Source organism: Sebastes fasciatus, chromosome 11 (assembly GCF_043250625.1).
Source record: "Sebastes fasciatus isolate fSebFas1 chromosome 11, fSebFas1.pri, whole genome shotgun sequence".
Lineage (NCBI taxonomy): Eukaryota > Metazoa > Chordata > Actinopteri > Perciformes > Sebastidae > Sebastes > Sebastes fasciatus.
Window position 1 is genome coordinate 9,191,539 of NC_133805.1, and position 21,128 is coordinate 9,212,666.

General features: G+C 39.8%; 2 protein-coding genes across 2 annotated transcripts; one reads left to right on the forward strand and one right to left on the reverse strand.

Moving 5' to 3' along the window:
- The first annotated feature begins 1,025 nt into the window (after positions 1–1,025).
- On the forward strand, positions 1,026–7,690 carry eif2b5 (eukaryotic translation initiation factor 2B, subunit 5 epsilon). Its single transcript, XM_074650369.1, has 16 exons — positions 1,026–1,242; positions 1,464–1,588; positions 2,610–2,795; positions 3,454–3,631; positions 3,718–3,798; positions 3,880–3,957; positions 4,045–4,357; positions 4,445–4,590; positions 4,744–4,888; positions 4,980–5,081; positions 5,177–5,278; positions 5,933–6,023; positions 6,114–6,237; positions 6,329–6,454; positions 6,630–6,740; positions 7,416–7,690. The coding sequence occupies exons 1-16, from the start codon at positions 1,084–1,086 to the stop codon at positions 7,476–7,478; spliced, it is 2,130 nt and encodes a 709-aa protein (XP_074506470.1). The 5' UTR covers positions 1,026–1,083; the 3' UTR covers positions 7,479–7,690.
- A 1,796-nt stretch (positions 7,691–9,486) lies between these two features.
- On the reverse strand, positions 9,487–11,458 carry mul3 (mitochondrial E3 ubiquitin protein ligase 3). The gene is made up of 5 exons (XM_074650371.1): positions 11,383–11,458; positions 11,126–11,270; positions 10,935–11,022; positions 10,197–10,317; positions 9,487–10,123 (listed from the first exon to the last, which is right to left on the reverse strand). Exons 1-5 carry the CDS (start codon positions 11,451–11,453, stop codon positions 9,631–9,633), a joined length of 918 nt encoding a protein of 305 aa, XP_074506472.1. The 5' UTR covers positions 11,454–11,458; the 3' UTR covers positions 9,487–9,630.
- Positions 11,459–21,128: the final 9,670 nt, after the last annotated feature.

A 21,128-nucleotide genomic window follows, 5' to 3' on the forward strand; every position in this document is an offset into this window, starting at 1 on the left:
CGATCCTCTGCTGCCATAGCTGTACTGATATTGTAGATAGTTGGATTTAAGTGAAACTCATACAGTAGGTATTTTTATACTATACAGTAGGTATTTTTATACTTCCACCAGGCCACCAGTATTCTTATAATAGAAGAGAACTTTTTTAATATTTTTGCTGTTTCAATTGTGGTTATTAAATATGTTCCTATTAAATATCACCCTTGTGTGGGCTGACTGGAATTTAAAATTTAAAGTGAATATTTTTCAAAACAACATCAAAAACTGGCAATTGTCAGAGTATTTCTGGTATAAATGTATTGTATTTAAAAAAAGATTTGTGATTTTGGGGGCTAGTCAAAGCATCCCACAATTATTTTTTCAGCATGTTAACTCGAGGATATATAATTAAAAATGTTTTGACATGGACACTCCGTACTGTTTTACGAACCTTTTCCATGTTTTGTTTTATTTTGTTCACAATACAATAGGTTAAAGATTGTTTTCTTTAACGGTTATTTGGGAAATATTTTTACAAAGCAAAATGGTCAAATTCCAAGCCCTTTTTCTTTTTCATTTTTGTAATGTTTTACATTACATTTATTTATTTAAATGTTACAGCAATGATGCATTTTAGTTGATAAAAGGATTGTGGTGTTAAACCCCAGGAAAAGTTAAAATAGTAATAGTTAACTATGTTGTCCAATTTTGTCCTCTTCCATGCTTTTTTTTAGACCAACAAAAAATAAATCAAGTATTTTTTTTCACAACATTTTATTCCATTCAGAACGAGGGAGGCTGTGACACAAGATTTAATCGTCATGTTGGAATTTTTAATGTATATTTAGGGGATATTTGTACATTTCTGTTATTAAAAATAACAAAAAAAATGTGTAGATTTCTGTTATTAAAAAGGTCACCATTGTATACATTCACTGTTATATAATCTGTGTTATTCCCATGGTTTCAAACAAGATAAACAAACGCACTAAACACCTGTATCTCCCAAAGTTCGCCGTTTCACTACAACCACCAAAACAAAGTTTGTCCCCCCGCAGCCGCCGTCCTCTGTCTGATGACACAGTTAGCACCGGAGAGTGAAACATGGCCGGTAGAGGAGGAAAACAGAGCCGCTCGGGTCCTGGTCTTTCAGGTAGAAAAGGTGCAGATGAGCAGGAGGAAGAGGAGCAGCCGCTGCAGGCTGTTCTAGTCGCTGACAGCTTCAACCGGAGGTTTTTCCCGGTGACCAAAGACCAGCCGAGGGTAGGCAGCGAGCTAAGCTAACGAGGAGCTAACTGATGACCCATGCTGTAAACAGAGACAGAGACAGAGCTGCTCTCACACTGATGCGTTATAACAGAGCTTATTAGAGCAGCTGTGTTGGTTTTGTTTACTAATACTTGGGGTCTTTTCTCCCACCATGACTGTACAGTTACTTCACTCATGTGTCTGTCTGTATCTGTCATGTTTCCTGATGCTGACAGGCTCTGCTGCCGCTGGGTAACGTTGCCATGATCGACTACACGCTGGAGTTCCTCACGTCCACCGGAGTGCAGGAGACGTTTGTCTTCTGCTGCTGGATGGCCAGTAAGATCAAGGAACACCTGCTGTAAGTTTCACTGATGCTGTCTGTCTATGGTCCAGTTAACAATCCGGTCCCTACAGAAGGACAGGAGGAGTCACACTCACAGCTCAATGAAGCACCCTTCTGTAAGGTGGAGTGTAGAAATACACGACTAACACACATTCAGGGAAAGAAATATATGTGAGATTATGAGAATAAAGTCATACGTTTACGAGAAAAAAAGTTGTAATATGAGAATAAAGTAATAAGTTTACGAGAAAAAAAGTTGTAATATGAGAATAAAGTCAAAAGTTTATGAGAAAAAAAGTTGTAATATGAGAATAAAGTCATAAATTTACGAGAAAAAAGTCGTAGTATTATGAGAATAAAGTCATACGTTTATGAGAAAAAAAAGTCATATGAGAATAAAGTCATACGTTTATGAGAAAAAAAGTCATATGAGAATAAAGACATAATATTATGAGAATAAAGTCATAGGTTTACGAGAAAAGTCGTAGTATTATGAGAATAAAGTCAGAAGTTTATGAGAAAAAAAGTTGTAATATGAGAATAAAGTCATAAATTTACGAGAAAAAAGTCGTAGTATTATGAGAATAAAGTCATACGTTTATGAGAAAAAAAAGTCATGAGAATAAAGTCGTAATATGAGAATAAAGTCATACGTTTATGAGAAAAAAAGTCATAATATTATGAGAATAAAGACATAATATTATGAGAATAAAGTCGTAATATTATGAGAATAAAGTCAGAAGTTTACGAGAAAAAAAGTTGTAATATTATGAGGCACGTCGTCAGTAAGGGCAGCTGGTTAAGTCGGCATCAATGCTGGCTCGCTGTTGGAGGGTTTTATAACCCACTTCCGCTAATTGGTTTGGGATGTCACTTAATATGGCGTAGCCTCCACACGAACGCGCAAACGGAGTGGAAGTGGGTAGGGAGAGGGTGTAGGCGGTGGTTTGGAATTGGGCCTGTGTGTGTTTGTCCACATCTGTGCATATTGGCCTCAATGAAAGATGTTTGACCTGTCACCTGTGTGTCTTGACAGGAAGTCGAAGTGGTGTCGACCCACGTCTCCAAACACAGTCCACATCATCACCTCAGAGCAGTACCGCTCCCTGGGGGATGTGCTCAGGGATGTTGATGCAAAATCCCTTCTGCGCTCAGACTTTCTGTTGGTCTACGGAGACGTGGTGTCGAATATTGACATCAGTCAGGCGCTGCAAGAGCACAGGTAAGAATGATGTCTGTTTTAAAATAGTCACCATCATATTTCTTCACCACATGCTTTGGAGCTTTTACTGTCCCCAACATCCCTTTTTCGTTTAAAAAGAAACGCTCCATTTTGTGTCACTGCATCTGAGACATATATGTCTGTAAAGGGGAGACTCGTGGGTACCCATAGAACCCTTTTTCATTCACATATCTAGAGGTCAGAGGTCAAGGGATCCCCTTAAAAATGGCCATGCCAGTTTTTCCTCGCCAAAATTTTGCGTAAGTTTGGAGCCTCCTTCGCAACAAGCTAGTACGACATGATTTGGACTAATGGATTCCTTGGGTTATTTAGTTTCATACCATCTAGCTTTAAAATTGAGCCCGCTACAACCTCTGAAAGACAGAATAGTGGCCATCAGATTTTAAAGAATTTAATCTAACCATTTTGCAGTACCTCCGCGGCCCACTAGATGGCACTCTGAGGCCACCAGTGGTTGAGAATAGCTGCTTTATTCAACAGTTTTCCTAAAATTAGATTAAAAAAATTGTAATATATCTCCCTTGCTTACAGTATCGTGATATATCGCAATATATAGAATCGTAACTCCAGTATCATGGTATGTTATCGTATAGCCAGATTCAGCCCTGTTACTATGTGGCGTTTTGCTTGCGCACAGGTATCGCCGAAAAATGGAGAAGAACATCTCAGTGATGACGATGATGTTCAAGGAATCATCTCCAGGTCACAAGTCCCGCTGCGAGGAAGACGATGTCATCGTCGCTATGGACAGCAAGAGCCAGCGGATTTTACACTACCAGAAGACACAAGGGCTGAAGAGGCTGCAGTTCCCCATGGTAGGAGGAGTTTCACATTTTAATCACATACTTGGGCTAGTTTGGCTTGATGGTTGATTGGTTGCTCCTTTTTGTTTGTTTTGCAGAACATTTTCCACAATGGAAGTGATGAGTTTGAAATCAGACACGACCTCCTGGACTGTCACATCAGCATCTGCTCCCCGCAGGTTAGTTTCCAAACAGACACAGGAGGTCTTGAACTCACCGTTAGTGATTGAGGTAACAAGTTTTTCTCATTTTTTTTTCAGGTTGCTGAGCTCTTCACTGACAATTTCGACTACCAGACTAGGAATGACTTTGTCAGAGGGATGTTGGTCAACGAAGAGGTACAGCGCCGCCATCGTTGATTGAAATTAGGATCATGTTATGCTACAGATGCCATTCAGCGCGTAATTAATTTTATTTCTGTTTAGATTCTGGGCAACCAGATACACATGCATGCCACCAAGGACGGTTACGGCGTCCGAGTGTCGAACCTCCTCATGTATGACTCTGTGTCGTCGGACCTCGTGCGGCGGTGGGTCTACCCGCTCACCCCCGAGGCTAACTTCGTTGACCAGAAGGGACGAAGCTGCACGTTTTCTCGCCACAACGTCTACCGAGGCTCCGGCGTCAGCCTGGGCCACGGCAGCCAGATGGTGGAGAACGTTCTCATCGGCTCCGACACTAGCATCGGCGCCAACTGTTACATTTATAACAGCGTCATCGGGAACAATTGCACCATCGGTGAGCTCCCTGACCAGTGTGATTGAGGTTATATATATTGTACGTAATACAAGTGGTGTTAATAGTACCCTTTTTTAATCACAACAGGTGACGATGTAACGCTGGATCATGCCTACATCTGGAATAATGTGCACATTGCCAGCAACGTGGTGATCAGCCAGTCTGTGGTCTGCGACAAGACTGAGGTCAAAGAAGGCGTGAAGCTGAATAAACAGTGTGTCCTGGCGTATAATGTAAGCAATGCATGTATTGTCATCATGTATTCATCACTGTGATTACCAAACCTAGATTTTTTTAGTATAAATCTACCACTTTCTGTGTACCATTTGGTGAAATCTATGACTGTCTCCATCTCATCACTTAATTTGCTTGGATCTGTTTTCAAGGTGGCGATTGGACCAAACATCTCTCTACCCGAGGGCACCGTGGTGTCCATGCACCATCCAGAGGAGGAAGAGGAGGACGACGACGACGAATTCCTGAGTGACGACGCCGAAGTTGGTCACAGCAAAGACAAAACCAAACTGAAAGGTGCGTATTGACTGCGTACCGACGTAAACGTGAATGAACAAAACGCTTGTTTGTTTGTGGTGATGAGCTGTTTTCTTCTTCTGTCCTCCAGTGTTTAACCCAGCGGAGGTTGGAGCGGATGGAAAAGGTTACATCTGGAAGGCCAGCAGTCTGGACGACACAGAGGATGAAGAGCTGTCGCAGTGTCTCTGGGGTAGGGTAGCAGCGTAGCTGGCTTGTTAAGTTCATCATTCCCATGATGCTATAGTCCGTGTCTCAGCAGCGTGGCGTTTTCTTCCTGTGCAACAGGTTTGGTGTTGAATCCCGACCCTGAGAGTGAAAGTGAGGACAGCGAGCCCGATGATGCTGACGACCCGGTGATCCTGTCCCCCGAGATGGACGATGTCAACGGTGAGAGTTGTTCATTTCAGCTGTATGTGGAGCTGTAGGAGCGCCACCTTCTGGCCAAAGACACAAAATACCAACAAAAAAAGCAGTGATCATAGTCATCCTCTGATTAATCTGATTACTCTCACAAGCTTGATAATGTTTTACAAATACATCCCAGAATGGAATGAATTCATCACTTAATGCTGCAACTAACTATAATTTGCATCACAGATTAACCTGTTGACTTTTTAAAATGAATGTAGTAATTGTTTATAAAAAACAAATAACAATGTAATTTAGTACTAATTATTACTAAACATGGAGAATAAAGTTTCCGTAATGAATGCATATTTACTATAATTAAATGGGTCTTTCCTCTGGAGAGCAGCATTTGATTTTAAACCCTGACAACTAACTAAACATTGTCTCTTTTTTAATCTATAATTACTACCAAATTAAACAGTTCTTTCCAGGAAACCTTTTTAGAAAAACATGATTAGAAATATGCAAAAAATGGTTATAAGCGTTACCACTGGTATTAAAGTCAACAGAATCTGTTTAAAATCATGTCTTTATACTAAGATGATCGAATGGCCTCTGATTTTCTCCCTGTTGTGTGTTTGGGTTGAGCCGTCCTCCTTTCTGACTCTTGTTCTTTGGTCTGTTCATGTGTAGTCTTCCATATGGAGGTGCTGGGGACTCTGCAGAGAGGCTTGGAGGAAAACATCAGCTTTGACAATCTTGTCCTCGAGATCAACTCTCTCAAGTAAGGAGGAACTTAAAAATTGCCCGCAGTCCTATTTCTCTCTTTCAAAACTTTTTTGCACATTCAGTTTGACGCCCTCATTCTCTTCAGGTACGCCTACAACATCACTCTGAAAGAGGTAATGCAGATTTTAACCAGAGTGGTGCTGGAGTATCCTTTCCAGCAGCAAGGCCCACAGCTTACCACGTCACAATACGCTACTCTGCTCATACCGGTAAATATGTTATTTTTTCTACAGTGTAGACATGATGGAAGTAAAGCTCCTCAAGTTTTAGTTTTCACTTTTGTCTTTGTGCTCCTCTCAGTTGCTGGACAAATGGGCGCCGGTATTTAAGAACTACGTGAAGAGAGCACAGGACCATCTGGACTGTCTGTCTGCCTTCGAGGAGCACTTCCTGGAGCAGGAGACTCACTGGGCTGCTATGGTCAAGGTCAGGGTCAATCACCATTACCGCCACTACACTCAGTAATCTGCTGAATTTTATACAAGTTGAACTGACAGTCATCGAATATTAGGAACCATGTCATTCTGCAGCTTTACGCTGCATTCATCAAGCCTGGTCTGAACCTGGTGCTGAAGATGCTGTGTTTTTATTTTCCATGCAGGTCCTGATGAGCATGTACCAGCACGAGATCCTGGAGGAGGAGATGATACTGCGTTGGTTCTCCCAGGGAGCCACCACCGACAAGAGCAGACAGCTCCGCAAGAACCAGGGGGTAGGTAGCTGGGTTCACATAGGACACTATTTATAACATCATTTCACAATTACACTGTAAAGGGTTGAAGTATGGATGATGTGGTAAGAGAATGTTTACCAGCTGGTGTCAGCACAACAGAACATATACATAAAATGCATTCAACAATGATTTAAGACAATGTAGAGGAAGATAAAATGAAGCGGAATCAAATTAATAGAAATGGACAAAAAAATATATTAGACACTAGGATAGGTCACTGCTGTTTAACCAATGTGACTGGATATTAATATAAACTATGTATGGAGGACCAAACCAGACTTGAAAGGAAGAAAAGAAAAACGTCAGTTAAATAAATAAATAAATAATAGAGAAATAAAGTCATGATTCACGTAGGTGTGGTCTTCAATTGATCATTTCCTTTTTCTACAATATCTAAATACTAAAGAGAATCACAAAGCAGTGACTGGTTTGAACTATAATCTTGTTTGCAAAGAGGAATATGTCATGTGACCAGTCTAGCAGCATGTCTTGCTGAATATTTGACAAAATTCTGTGACGCTCCCATTATTTACATGAAATAAATTACATCACAATCCAATTTGCAATTTGGATATTTCTCAAATTACTTGAATGTATTTTGAATTTTTGTCACTTTCTCACAACCCCGTCCTGATAAATGTTTTCCTCCAACAGCTTCAGAAGTTCATCCAGTGGTTGAAGGAGGCCGAGGAGTCATCAGAGGAGGAAGGGGAATAACGAGGAGCACTTAAAATAAAGGACAAATATGAAAAACTTGAAAACTGTTGTTTTGAATAAAGGGATTCAGGCAGCAGCTTTCTGCCACTAATATCCACCAGGATGTTTCTCTGTACAGTTCAAGCCGATATACATTTTATCACACAGCGCCACGTCATGTAAGGGCTGTGTTATGAGCGTCAATATCCAAATAAAGAAGAAAGACCCTCAAACTGCTTGGAAATGTATCACCTATCTCACTTTTCTGTCAACAACACGTTTAGGTTTTAAAAGAGGATTTATTAAATACAAAAACCACACCACTTTAAAAAAAGATTGTGTACAACAGTATTTAGCGTCCTTTATTGTCCACAGTGACTGCAGGTCATAAAACAATACAGTAAAAACATGATGATCTAAGAGGTAGAAGATGATATCTGCTAAATAGATTCAGCCCAAATCACCTTAAAGTTGGATTTTAATTCCACCCTGTCTGGACATTAAGATGAACTTGGACTGACAGTGATGAAATATTTGTAATTTCTTTGATCAGGTTCACAAGTTGAAATGTTGCAATCAAAATGTAAAGTAAAAGATTGTGAAAAGAAATGACACCACAAAACCCCTTAAACTGATTTTCTCTTAAATTATGTAAAAAGAAAAAATACAATTTCATTACAAAAATAAAATGTTCCCTTGACAAAGGAACCCTTCTAAATTTAATAAATCTAATAAAGTTGAATATCCTGTGTGCTCAGGTTTTCTTTTTAATCACTTATCACATACTTCTTATGATAATTATGGCCCAGTGACTGCAGAAGAAATTAGCGACAGCTTAGAGGCCACATTGGGTTTCAAGCTAATTTGTACTTGTCATAGCTTGACATGCCATTAGCCCTACAAGATTCATCTTGTGGCAAGGCCCCATTCACCCTCCTATAAAGTGGACTCTTTTAGGCCTACAGACACTCTAATTATTGTTTTCATCAGACTAAACTGCCGTACTCCGCCTGTGCTTGCATCATCAGGTGTAGGATTTGGGTTTATATAGTAGAGAGCTTCGACAAGATACTAACACGGTTACAAATCTTTTCAGTGGTCCATCAAGTACGGTGGCTACGAGGGGCAAAACAGAACAACATTAGATAAAACACAAATAAAAATAAAAAAACAAAAAACAAAAATATTCAACATGAAAACACAACAGTTTAGAAAATACATAATTAACTTGGGCTCTGTCTAATTGCGAACAAGAATTGTTGTCGCTCCCTTTTGTCCTTTTTTCTGTTTTGTTAATTTGGTTTCCAGTTTTGTTGTGTTTTCTAATTTGTAAATGTGTTTTCCAAAATGTAATTTTAGTAATGTATGTTTGTAATACGGCTACGTTCCAAAGCGCATACTTTTTCTTTTTACTTTTAGTACATACTGCAGCTGCCCTTAAAAAAAGTACGCAATGTTGCATGCAGTATGCACAAAGAGTACAGAAGCAAAACTGGTGTTTTTTTGTTTTTTTTGACAACTGCTGCCATTTTGGACTGAAAACACTTATTATATTTATAATATTGTATTGTTCAACACAGGCCATTTCGGTAGAATATGACAATAGGATAGAAATAATTTAGTTTTACGTTTGTACGGCACTTTTTAGGCGGATGTTTTACTGGCGTCCGATAGTCCAAAAACGGCGGAAGCGTAGCTCTGCTGCTGGAAACGAACAATTGACTTTCACTTCTTGGTCATATACGTTCTTTGGTATGAATACAACTGGGACATACTACTTCCTCATAACATTGCGCTTTGAACACTTTGAGGATTGTGGGTCAGAATAGCCAGAAAAGCATGCTGGGTTGCATACTGCAAAATGCGACCAGATGTGGTGCAACATCCTGTTTTTTTTTTGGCACACAGCACTTGACATACTATGTATTGGGACATACTTAATCTTTTTCTGCCCTACCAAATAGTAAGGTTGTGTGGGTATTGGAAAGCACAGTTAGTTTTGTCCAAAATTGTTGTGTTTTGCCCCTCACGGCCACCGTAGTTAAGGCTTTGATGCACCTACTGACATGACATCAGGATGGTGCTATGGAAGATAAAACACCTGAAGCAGTATTGGGACACCCATAAACCTGTCACACAGCTTTTTAAACCTGCAGTATCAACGTCTACAAGCCTACTTCGACCTGTCTTCCCTTTTTCCCACCAAGCCGTAAATAACTCCGGCTAGAAGAGAAGCCCCCGTGATGCCGGTAACAGCGGTCAGCGTTTTCCACATGCTGGCTGATCTCTCGTGCCGGTCCATGAAGCTCCTGTAGTCAGTGGGCACCAGGATGAACTTGCGGCCGTCCTGCGGGGCCTGCAGCCTCATCACCTGACCCCCCTCCAGCACCACCTCACCAAAACCAGTCAGGGTGGTCCCCAACCGCAGCAGCTCCTCGCTCTCTTCCATCGCCACCGGTTTCTCCCCGCTGAGGCCCTGCATCACCACGTTCACCAAGCCCTCCTCTGCACGTCTCACTTTGAAATAAACCCTGTCCAGGTAGAACCCAGAGGCCTCCAGAGGGCTCTGAATCTTCACGTACAAGTCGGTGATGTAGGCTCCAGGGCTGACCAGACTGAAAGGCACTGAGTTGTTGGTTTCTTTTCTGTTCGTTGTCCGAGAATTCCTGGAAAAGTAAACTGTTATTAACAAGTTAGTAGATTAGATAGAGACAGATTTTTTTTGTAGTCTTAATATACCATGTCTTGGTGAGGGAGTTCCAGTACTTCCAGTGCTCCTCCACTGCTATCTTCTGGATCACACCAAAGCATCGTGGGACAAACTGGCTGGCCAGAGGCTCCCCATCTGCCTGCACCATACCTCAAAACAGACATGAAGGAAACTTTAAAATATCTGTGACTGATAGTAAACTTAGAAAAATGTTGACAATGTACAGACTGAGTGGACACAGCCTGGACATAGAAACAGGCAGAACAGGCAGAACAGACTACCCCGGGAGGCCAGGCTGTGTTCACATTGTCATACAAGAGAGGTGGAAACAGAATCTCATTTCTTACTGTGCTGTGAGAAATATAAGGATGTGAGAGATGTCTTCTTTGAAATAAATAACATATGTCCTATGAGTTCATCCATCTCCTCGATGCTCAGAAAATACCATACTTATGTGGGGAGAAAAATCAATGTGCAATATTAGCTGCAAAATATGTTGACTGTTGCCATACAATAAGAGGTGCTACAAGCTCCGAACATGTTTCTGATTGACTACATCTGTAAAGAATGTATATTTAAAATGTATTTGGTATGTGATTGTGATTATTTTTTGTGAAATGTAATTATTCATTAATATGTAATTTAGCTTTGGCAATAATGTAACCTGAACATTCATGCCAATAAAGCTTATTTGAATTTGAATTTGAATGTGCCTGATCCCATTCAAAACTGCATTTAAAAAATGTTAATTCTAGACCTGTTTGTACCTTCAACAGCAACATACTGAAGTCGCTTGTGAGGAGACGCTCTCAGTACTCTGACCAAATGTTGGTCTGGCTTGAAAAGGGGTATTTCCTAAAATGAAGAAAAAAAAATATCAATAAGCATTTCATTCATCAGTACAGGACTAGAGCTGTGTTAACACTTTAATAACATTGATGTAGTCTGGTCTACTTGCCTTCAGCTTTTTCAACTCTTTTTTCTTTTCTTGGTATAAATGGTAGAACAGACTAGAGAAGGCAAAGCTGGAGCCGACACCAATCAACACCAGCGAGTTTACAGGGAAGTCACTCATACCTGTATTTATATCTATATGAGAGGAAGTTATAATCAAACAGAAGACAAAGTACACACAGTCGTTATCAGTGTAGAAGTACGTCGTGTGTTTCTGAAGAATAATTGCATAAATGGAATAAAACGTACCTGTTAATCTAGCAGTTAAATCTCTGCTTCACACACACCTGCAGGTTGGGCACAGAAATCGAAAACAAAAGCTGTTGTTTCATTTCCTTGTTTGCTCACGTTGCGTCACGTTTCATCAGGCAATAGGAAAGAAGCAGCAGCGTCAGCCAATAGGAAATAAGCAGCAGTATCAGCCAATAGGAAAGAAGCAGCAGCGTCAGCCAATAGGAAATAAGCAGCAGTATCAGCCAATAGGAAAGCAGAATTTCTAATAAGGGGTTTTGACCACCAGGTGACAGCAGTGTCCTGGCTGAAACCGTAGACTGTATATAAAGAGTATATGGTTGAAACAGGTATTATTTCTTGCAGACTTACAGTAAATTTACACTGTTTAACATAATGCTAGCAATGTGTTCAGACGTTTTTGTCCCTTGGGTTTCTGCAGTCTACCTGAACTCTCTATTTGCCATTTGTCATTAAGCCCACACTCACTTAAAACCAGTGGTGGAAGATATTGTCTAATCATTTACTTAAGTAAAAGTAGCAATACCACACATAGAGTACTCTATTACAAGTAAAAGCCCATTCCAAATTTTACTTAAGTGAAAGTAAGGTAAAATTCTGTAGTTTAATCTGTAACCATGCATCATATTTTGGTAGCAGGTAGCAGCAGTGTCCTGGCTGAAACTATAGACTATATAAAGAGTCTAGTTTATTACTTTCTTTCTTGTGTGCTCCAGCGCACCTAAATTTCATCTCAGCACCCCTAGAAAATACTTATCAAACCCTCTGACATCCCAGCCGACTGTCTTTAAGACGTTGTAACAGGCTCAGTCTTAAAGCAAGAGTGAAGATATTGTTATCATATGAAACTAAAAAACCTAAGGCATCCATGTCATGTCAGCTTGTTGGGAAGGAGGCTAAATAACGCTCTGGCATGGCCATTTTCAAAAGGGTCGTTTGACCTCTCAACTCAAAACATGAAGATTTTCCACCATTGCTTGATGTAGGAGAGTCAGAAATTGGTGCAAAAACATTTAAATCACCAGATTGCAGGAAATTACATATATATATATATATTTATAATATTTTTATTTAAGAAAAGAATATTATTCACAGATATTTAACACAGAACATTTTTACTTTTCTCCCACGGCCTAGACAAAATAATGTATAATAACATACAGTATCTACACGGGGGATGATGGTTCAATATTAAGTAATAAGGTTAATAATAATACAATTCAATAAATTAAAATATAAAAAAATAATGTAAATAACCAAAAGCTAAAATAAATCAATCAATCAAATAAATTAAAATAAATAAAATAATGTAAATAACCAAAAGAAAAAATAAATAAATAAAATAAAAATTACTTTCTTTCTTCAGCATTTTACTTTAGTAAAAGTACGAAAGTATTGGCAACCCTCGTGCTTAACCCTCTGAGACCCACAATAGACCCGTTTTTGTCTTTTTTTAGGAGGGTACAGGGGCTCTTTAGGGGGAGATAGCAGGTCAGCAGTAGATGTCACATAGAAGTGGTATACATCATCTGAAAGCTGGGAACTTGAACATGAATTTAAGATGCAGCTCAGCACTGTGTGACAAGTTTTTCTAGTCATTAATAAGAAATACAAATGAATGAAGGAATGAATTAAAATTAATTGTAAAAGTGTACAAGGGTTTAGAACATTCCCGTGCCATTCCCATGCTCTATTATGTCTCATAAGTTGTTGCAGCAATTTTTGGAGTTGAGGAAATGGCTACTATGGGTACTAACATCATCACACATGAATACAATTGGGCTCATTAGATCCAGAAGAGTCTCAGCTTTACGGTGATACCCGATTTATGTAATTCCAAGACTGTTTAGGGAGCCCAGTATGCAGAAATATTCAAACACAGCATTTTAGAATAGGAGAAAATAACACATTTATACTGCATGAAAAAAACTGCATGGTTTTTGCCATTGATTATCATAAAGTGGGCATGTCTGTAATGGGAAGACTCGTGGGTAACCATAGAACCCATTTTCATTCACATATCTTGAGGTCAGAGGTCAAGGGACCCCTTTGAAAATGGCCATGCCAGTTTTTCCTCAATAAAATTTAGTCCAAGTTTGGAGCGTGATAGATACCAGATACCATATATAATAATAATAATAATAATAATAATAGCTTGGATTTATATAGCGCCTTTCATGAAACCCAAGGACGCTTAACAAAGACATAAATAAACACAACAAATGTAACAGAAGCTAGGGGCCATAGGCCTTGGTGAAGAGGTGGGTTTTGAGGAGTCTTATTATATATACGATATATAATATGCTGTATCAGATGATACAATACGATACACTTTATTACCCCCTTAGGGAAATTTGTCTTGGACTCACGTGCTGCACACATGATATGACACTTGAAATATCGACTTATCATATAGCTGCCTCCATAGTAATAATAATAAACAGACAACATATATCAAAGCAACATGAACTTAAGCACATCACAACCACACATTACACATATTGCACAAATTACACAACCAGTGATAAGAACAAGCAACATATCGCATGACCCGGGATCATATCATGAATCTGTTGCACAAACTCCTCCCATCATATCATGAATCTGTTGCTCAACCCCTCCCATCCTACATGAAGATATTGCACAACCCTGCAGCCTCAAGCAACATTATTTAAATTTTTTATTGAGTTTTTAAAGCGGTTAAATTTACATCGGGGTGCTCTATATCGCCTGCCAGAGAGAAAAGCTCACACTCGGCGTGGAGAATATGTGACGGATCAGACAATATATTCTCTGTTCTGGCCTGAGAACAGGCTGCTCATATATTGACTGGAGGGACTGGTGTTCATTCCTCCCCATAACCTTCATGACAGTCTGTACCAGACAAAGAAGCTTAGATCTTAACTGTACAGAGAGATTGCTGTACCATGCTGACATGTTCAATTATTATACAACCTGGTAAAATACAAACATAATCCTCTGATCCACCCCAAACACCCTGAAAGTATAATCTTTGCTGTAAATGAGAGCACAAGGTCTTGTCGAAGTGAATGCCAAGGTATTGGAGACTTTTACTTGTATCAGATTTTTTTACGCTTTGGTATTACCTTTGTCCTCTGAACACTTCTACCCATTGGTGACTCTTTTTAGGGGTGCTCTAGCACAGTCTGAATGATGTAGTCTTGAATGTGATGAGTCATTTTATGGAGACTGTAACAGGATGCGTACGTCTCTGAGGTGTGAGCAGCTCCACGAAGGAGGTTTTTCTCTCCTCAGATTGTTTTATTATGATGACATTTAGCGGCCTGAACATATCAATCTAATCTACCCAGTGTTTCACAAGATATGAATAAAAAAACAGAGTGGTGTTTTCTTCTCTCCTCTTGTTAATCATCTTATGACCTCTCAGTTTGACCTCGTATGACTCCCTCGAGAGATCCACATCACCTAAGTACACTGAAGCAGTTAATCCTCTGATTATGTCTTTACTGTAAGTTGCCAGCGTTGACCAACGTAATACACCAATACATCATAAAGGAAAGCGTCACAGCTTCCTTTTTTTCTCTCTCTTCTCTCTCTGTGTACTGACTAGCTGACTATATCTTGGCAAACAGTGTTTGACTGTGAATAGCACCTGTTTTACATACCAGGTCATATTTTCTCCTGTCATTTGAATGCTGGGTTCACAATTGTTTCCAGCAGACCTTTTTTTTCTCCAGTCTGTGAAAACAGTTGCGTATATTGAAAATGTATCTGCACTGCAGGAAATACTGGAATGGACCTCTGTTGGTCCACAAATAGCGGGGAATCTTCAGGAGCATCTTTTGACACCATGACGTTATAGTTTAATTCAACACCAAGATAAGAGATGAGGAGAGACACAACACAAGACTAAAGAATGCCTTTATTTAGAGCTGCTTTTGTCCCTTAGTTGCTTAACTCTCATCCCTATTCAGGCGTTGCTTCATTCCTCTTCGATATGTCCTTGACTGCTCACTGAAAGCAAAACGGCATTCAGTTCAGAATAATGACGTCGGTCAGTATCCGTATTGTTGGAACACCTGTCACTCATGCAACCTTGGTGGAGCGTCTCCAAACCTGCATGGAACAAACCCGTCTGATGACACTGACAACACTGACAACACGGAGGGTCTCATATCTTTGTGGAAATATGCAGCGGTTGCACAAATGGATTGATGCAAAACAGAGCAATACATCAAGACAATATGAAAAGTCTGTCATAATTTGTTTAGTGAATAGTCTTATCCTAATGAATAGTCTTGGCTAATGAATAGTTGCTATTGTTATTTCATCAGCAAAATATGTCCCTGAATCCTCCTGTCTGACTTCCACAGCTCTAGATTCTGTCATATTTGTTTTAAAGATGCACACACACCCTTTGGCCGTCCTTCCTCTCACTGAGGAGTGAGAGTAGACAAAAGACACACTGCTTCAGAGCCGCCAGCCTGACAAACTAAAGAGGAAAAAGATGAGGCTGTTGGGAATATCAACATTTTCCTCAGACCTATTATAAAAATACGAAGAAAAACAATATACGACTAAAATAACAATATATTAACTTATTATGCACCGAAAAATTTACTTCCATGGCCTCCGTCATTTCTGACAACGTCAACAAACACGTCACAACTCATAAACTCTGAGAAATTCAGAAACTTTCATATGGACTCTTCTCGTGAACACGGTAAACACGACCCCGTTTGAAGGCACCATATTTCTCTGTGTAAAATTAATTTCAGACATTGGCGAATGGGTGGCACTGGAGCTGTAGTTATCCAATAATAATGGATGGTTACCACAAATGTCTGAACTTATTGTACATCAGAAGCCTTTGAGAGAAGGAGACTCTGTGGCCTTGAAAATGGAAGGTCTAGTGCCCAGTAACACCAGTAGAGATGTTGACATGTGACCTCAGTAAGAAGTTTGGTTGAGTCTGCAGCCATGCTAGCAGAGGCCTGTACTACGAAGTAAATTCAACATACCCAGGGTACCTTCTCATTATCTGGCTTAACTAACCCTAACAACCGCGATCCCGCTTAACGATCCTACGACGCTGGTTATCAACTCGGTAAATCAACCCGGGGTTTCTCAATCTGGCTATGAGCGCGTTCACATGAACGGGAGGTGTTTGCAGCATAGGACCAATCACAAAGTCTACTGGACAAGTCTACTGTCAGCAGAGCGGCACATTTTACAAACCAAGAGCAAACTATAATATTAGACAAATACCAAGAAGTTAAACACATAATTCAGACTAATAGTAGGAGACAGTGGGAGAGAGTAACTCCCTTTTGGCGTAGATTTTGGGCTTTATAACTTTGCAGACCTCTTACAGTACATGCACAAAAAACTATATAACACACTAAAGGAAAGGGAAAAAGCACAAAAGCATAATGGGTCCTCTTTGAATGATGGATGACGTGCTTGAGAAGTGTTTGGTGCACTTTCAACGCCCCTGAGATAATAACAAAAAACATGTTTTTTAGATGAGATTTGTGTGATTGCGAGATTTGACAAAATGAAATAATATTCCTCGTCTCGTTGTTTCATTCTGTCATTGAAGCAAACATACACATACACATACACACAAACACACACACAAACACAAACACACGCACACACATACACACACACACACACACAGATTTGCATTGCTATCGGTTTCCCCGCTGAGAAGATAATCTCATTCTCTGATCTTCATTTCCATTTGATGTGTTTGGTGCACCTTCATAACTGCCATAATTACCTCCATTAAAATATCCAGCGTGTTGACTGACAGCTCGTAGGTCAATACAGACATTTCTATCAGCACCTCGATGTGCTCCACAGGTAGCTTCTCAGGGTGCAGCGTTATATTTCAGCTTGAATTTACGCAGCAATTACCAACATCAAATAATTCCCGCATTCGTTTGGAGCGATTAATGCTTTAATTTCTGTAAACGAGACCCCTGCAGGTTCTGATTGGCACCACATCTCAATTGTGAAGTGTTGTGAACGATCGCTTTACAGCATAAAACAGGAAGATGTTGCTGATCTAATCTAATCTAAAAGCTTCCGTAGTTCCGAGCAGAGAAAGATGACAAATAGAGAAATTGTAAACATGTTTATTCTCTTCGGAAGCAAAGATCATATTTATGACAGAGGGTTTATGAGAAATTGAAAACACTAGAGGGTTTGGAACATTATGATAGAAGTAAATGATGGTTATCCCCATGCTATGTTGTGTCTCAGAATTTGTTGCAGCCATTTTTGTGGTTGATACCATTTGTTACACAGATTTGGTGCTAAATTTAACCGTTTTAACGTTATCACACATGAATACGGTTGGGCTCATTTGATCCACAGGAGTCTCAGCTTTACAGTGATACCAAATTTATGTAATTCAAGACTGTTTACTTGCCCGAAACTGCCTGTGATTATCATAAAGTGGGCATGTCTGTAAAGGGGAGACTCGTGGGTACCCATAGAACCAATTTTCATTCACATATCTTGACGTCAGAGGTCAAGGGACCCCTTTGAAAATGGACATGCCAGTTTTTCCTCGCCACAATTTAGCTTAACTTTGAAGCGGCCTATTTAGTCTAACTCAATTTAACTTCCCTGTAGCTCTAAAACTGAACTTCCTGCAGCTTCTGAAAAACAGTAAAGTCGGTCGGGATTGCGGGCGTGTCTCAGAGGGTTAAACATGCTTTGCATTAGTAAGTAAGTCAAGGATGTGTGCATATAGATCAGGCCTCAGAAAGCAACAAGATAGAAAGGGGCTTTCTGTCCTGAAATTCCACAAGATTTATCCAGAAGAGCTCAAAAGCTCAAACATCTACTTTCATCCGAGACGGAGGTTATTCTGACATCCATCAAAGCTTTCGTGAACCTCGGTGACCCGCTCGCTGATCGTAAAACCAGACCAGTAAAACGTACAAGGTAAAGCACATGCTGCCACTGGAGGAGTCAGTCAGTGCATGGAAACAAGGAGCGGTCCTGTGCATTGTTCTCAGTTAGAACATGTATTCCTCATGGTTGGAAGTAAATGACTCAATCCTCTTCACACTATGCACACTGATGATGGCAACCATCTGACCAGAGACACTGCATGCTTTTGCACATTGCAGAACTTCTAGAGAGGGCAGACATATTTTTCAGTTTCAGTTCCCACACTATTTCTTTTTTTTTGTTGATGAATTATGAGCTTTATAACTCTCTATTCCCCCAACCACTTCACATGCATATGTGCACCATGCATCATTCTCTGAGCACATACAGCAGCATTATCTTATCTGTCTGCTTCATATCGGAGAGCCTACTGAGAGAAACGGATTTTTATTGCATGTAACTACACGGTTCACGTGATTGACTACAGTATATGGTCTTCTATATGGTGTGAGCCAATAATAATAATAAAAAGAAGACGTCTTAATGATTCTTGTGCGTATTTTGTTGGACACAGTTGAGTCACAGTCAAGTGCAGCTGATGACCTAATCTATAGATGCAGTCATGTTTTAGTAATATTCCTCAGCCTTTATTTTTCAGCTATATGCACTACACAGATGGGTGACAAATAATAAAAAACAACAACATAAATTGTCTTATGTAGGTGTTCATTCACATCAGTATCATCCTCATCAAACTATTTATGCTCCACACATTTATTCAGATTTTTCCTTTAATATGTCACCTGTCTGTCTGTAAGTCCTCAAAGGACTCATATTTCGGAGGTACTCAATGAGGTGGAGGAAGTACCGGTTATATCTACACAGGGAGCGGTCCTCGTCACAGAGCCGGCCACAGTGTCTCTACAGTAGCCCAGATCAGACAAACCAAACACCGGCCCTAGATAGGGCCATAAACGTTTACCAGTTTTTGCGACCGTAGTTCTCCTACACGCTTGGCACACGGGAGAAGTCTCACTTGGTTGCAATCTGCAACCTCACCACTAGATGTCGCTAAATCCGATACGCTGCACCTTTAAATAAAAGTGGTCTACCTTCTGCATTCAAAATTTTTCAAATATTCATCAGCAGTATCAAAGTGAAAATATGGGTTCTGCAAAAAAATGGCCCATGTGACTGATATTAGTATATATATGACACTGTTGATTGTTAATACTGATGCATCAAGTATAAGTAGCATTACACTGTCGAAGATTGTTCAGTCCAATGGTTCCCAACCTTGGAGGGGTCAGGCCCCTAATTCATAAAGTGAATCTGGGCAGAGGAACCACGAAAAAAACAAGTTCTCACTCATCTTCAACCTCTTATCTGGGGTCAGGTCGCGGGGGCCACAGCTCCAGCAGGGGACCCCAAACTTCCCCTTTCTCAGGCCATATTAACCAGCTCTGACTGGGGGATCCCGAGGCGTTCCCAGGCCAGTGTGGAGATATTATCAAAAAAAGAAAAAGTTATGTTTGTTTTTTTCTGTTAAGTATTGGATACTTTTTCTTCTGTTTGAGCCTCAAACTGTTTTAAAAAAATATCAAACCATTTAAAACATATACAGTAGAGGGGAAACGTCTCTTTGGTAGAACTGCTAACAACTCATGGACATCTGAAACATAACAAGGGAACCGACGAAACACTGTTGTATTTGTAAGTCACAAGCCAAAAAGAGGGTGGAAGGGTGGAAGCCGCAGGTTTAATCCTTTATTATGAATTGTGTTTTACAACTTTTATCATGTTTTTTTAATGTAAATTCCTACATATTCTGTTAAATAAATGTAGTGGAGTCAAACGTGTAGTATAAAACTAATAATAAATAAGTACAAGTACCTCAAATTGTAGCTACTTAAAGATTCTCTATACAATATCCAGAGCCGCTCTGCACTGCTCTCATACGGCGGTTACAGCTGATCACGCCGCCTCGACCGACGTCGCCGTAGCAGAAGCACCCACCCTCCGGTTCCCCCCTGGTAAACACTGTTAGCTACGAGCTGCTCAGCTGTCGCCATGTTGGGGTCAGTTGCAACATCTAACTTCTTCCATTCAAATAAATACTGTGATTGATATGTCATATGTAATCATCTTTAAATTGTTTGGTTAATTAGCAGACAGATACAAGTTAAATATATAAATATTTAGTTGGTCGAGTCCAGATAGTCTCTGAGTAACTGAGAGAAATGCAAAAAAGAGTTGCAACCGTCCCCAGTCTCCCCTACTCGGTTACTTTCCACCACTGCCTTTGTTCCTAAAGTAGAAACTCAGGGAAGAGAAATATGCAAATAGCAAATGCAAAGTTGTGATATAACACAACATTGCAGCCATGTAGAATAAATATGGTAGCCTATTACAATAGACTTTTTTTTTTTTTTTTTTGCATTATATGTTTGCTTATAACAAACAGGGTATAGAAAATGAAACAACGGGTCGTGTCTTTATTTATAATAATAATGATAATACATTTTATTTATATAGCGCTTTTCTGGATACTCAGAGACACTTTACACAGATAAAATGATCTTAAAAACAAGGACATCTTTAAAATATAAAAATATAAAAACACAATATTTATGAATAGCCAGAAGCTACAGTAGTTCTTTCTTTGAAGTTATGTGTGTTTACACAATCATCTGCTGACGTTCACAGGTGATCTGTCATTGGTTACTTGTTGGTTGTTTAAGGTAAAACCTGAGAGGGAGGAGGAGGAGGAGGAGGAGGAGGAGGAGGGGGGTGTAAGGAAAGGAGGAGGAGGAGGAGGAGGATATCATGAAAGGAGGAGGAGGAGGAGGAGGAGGAGGAGGAGG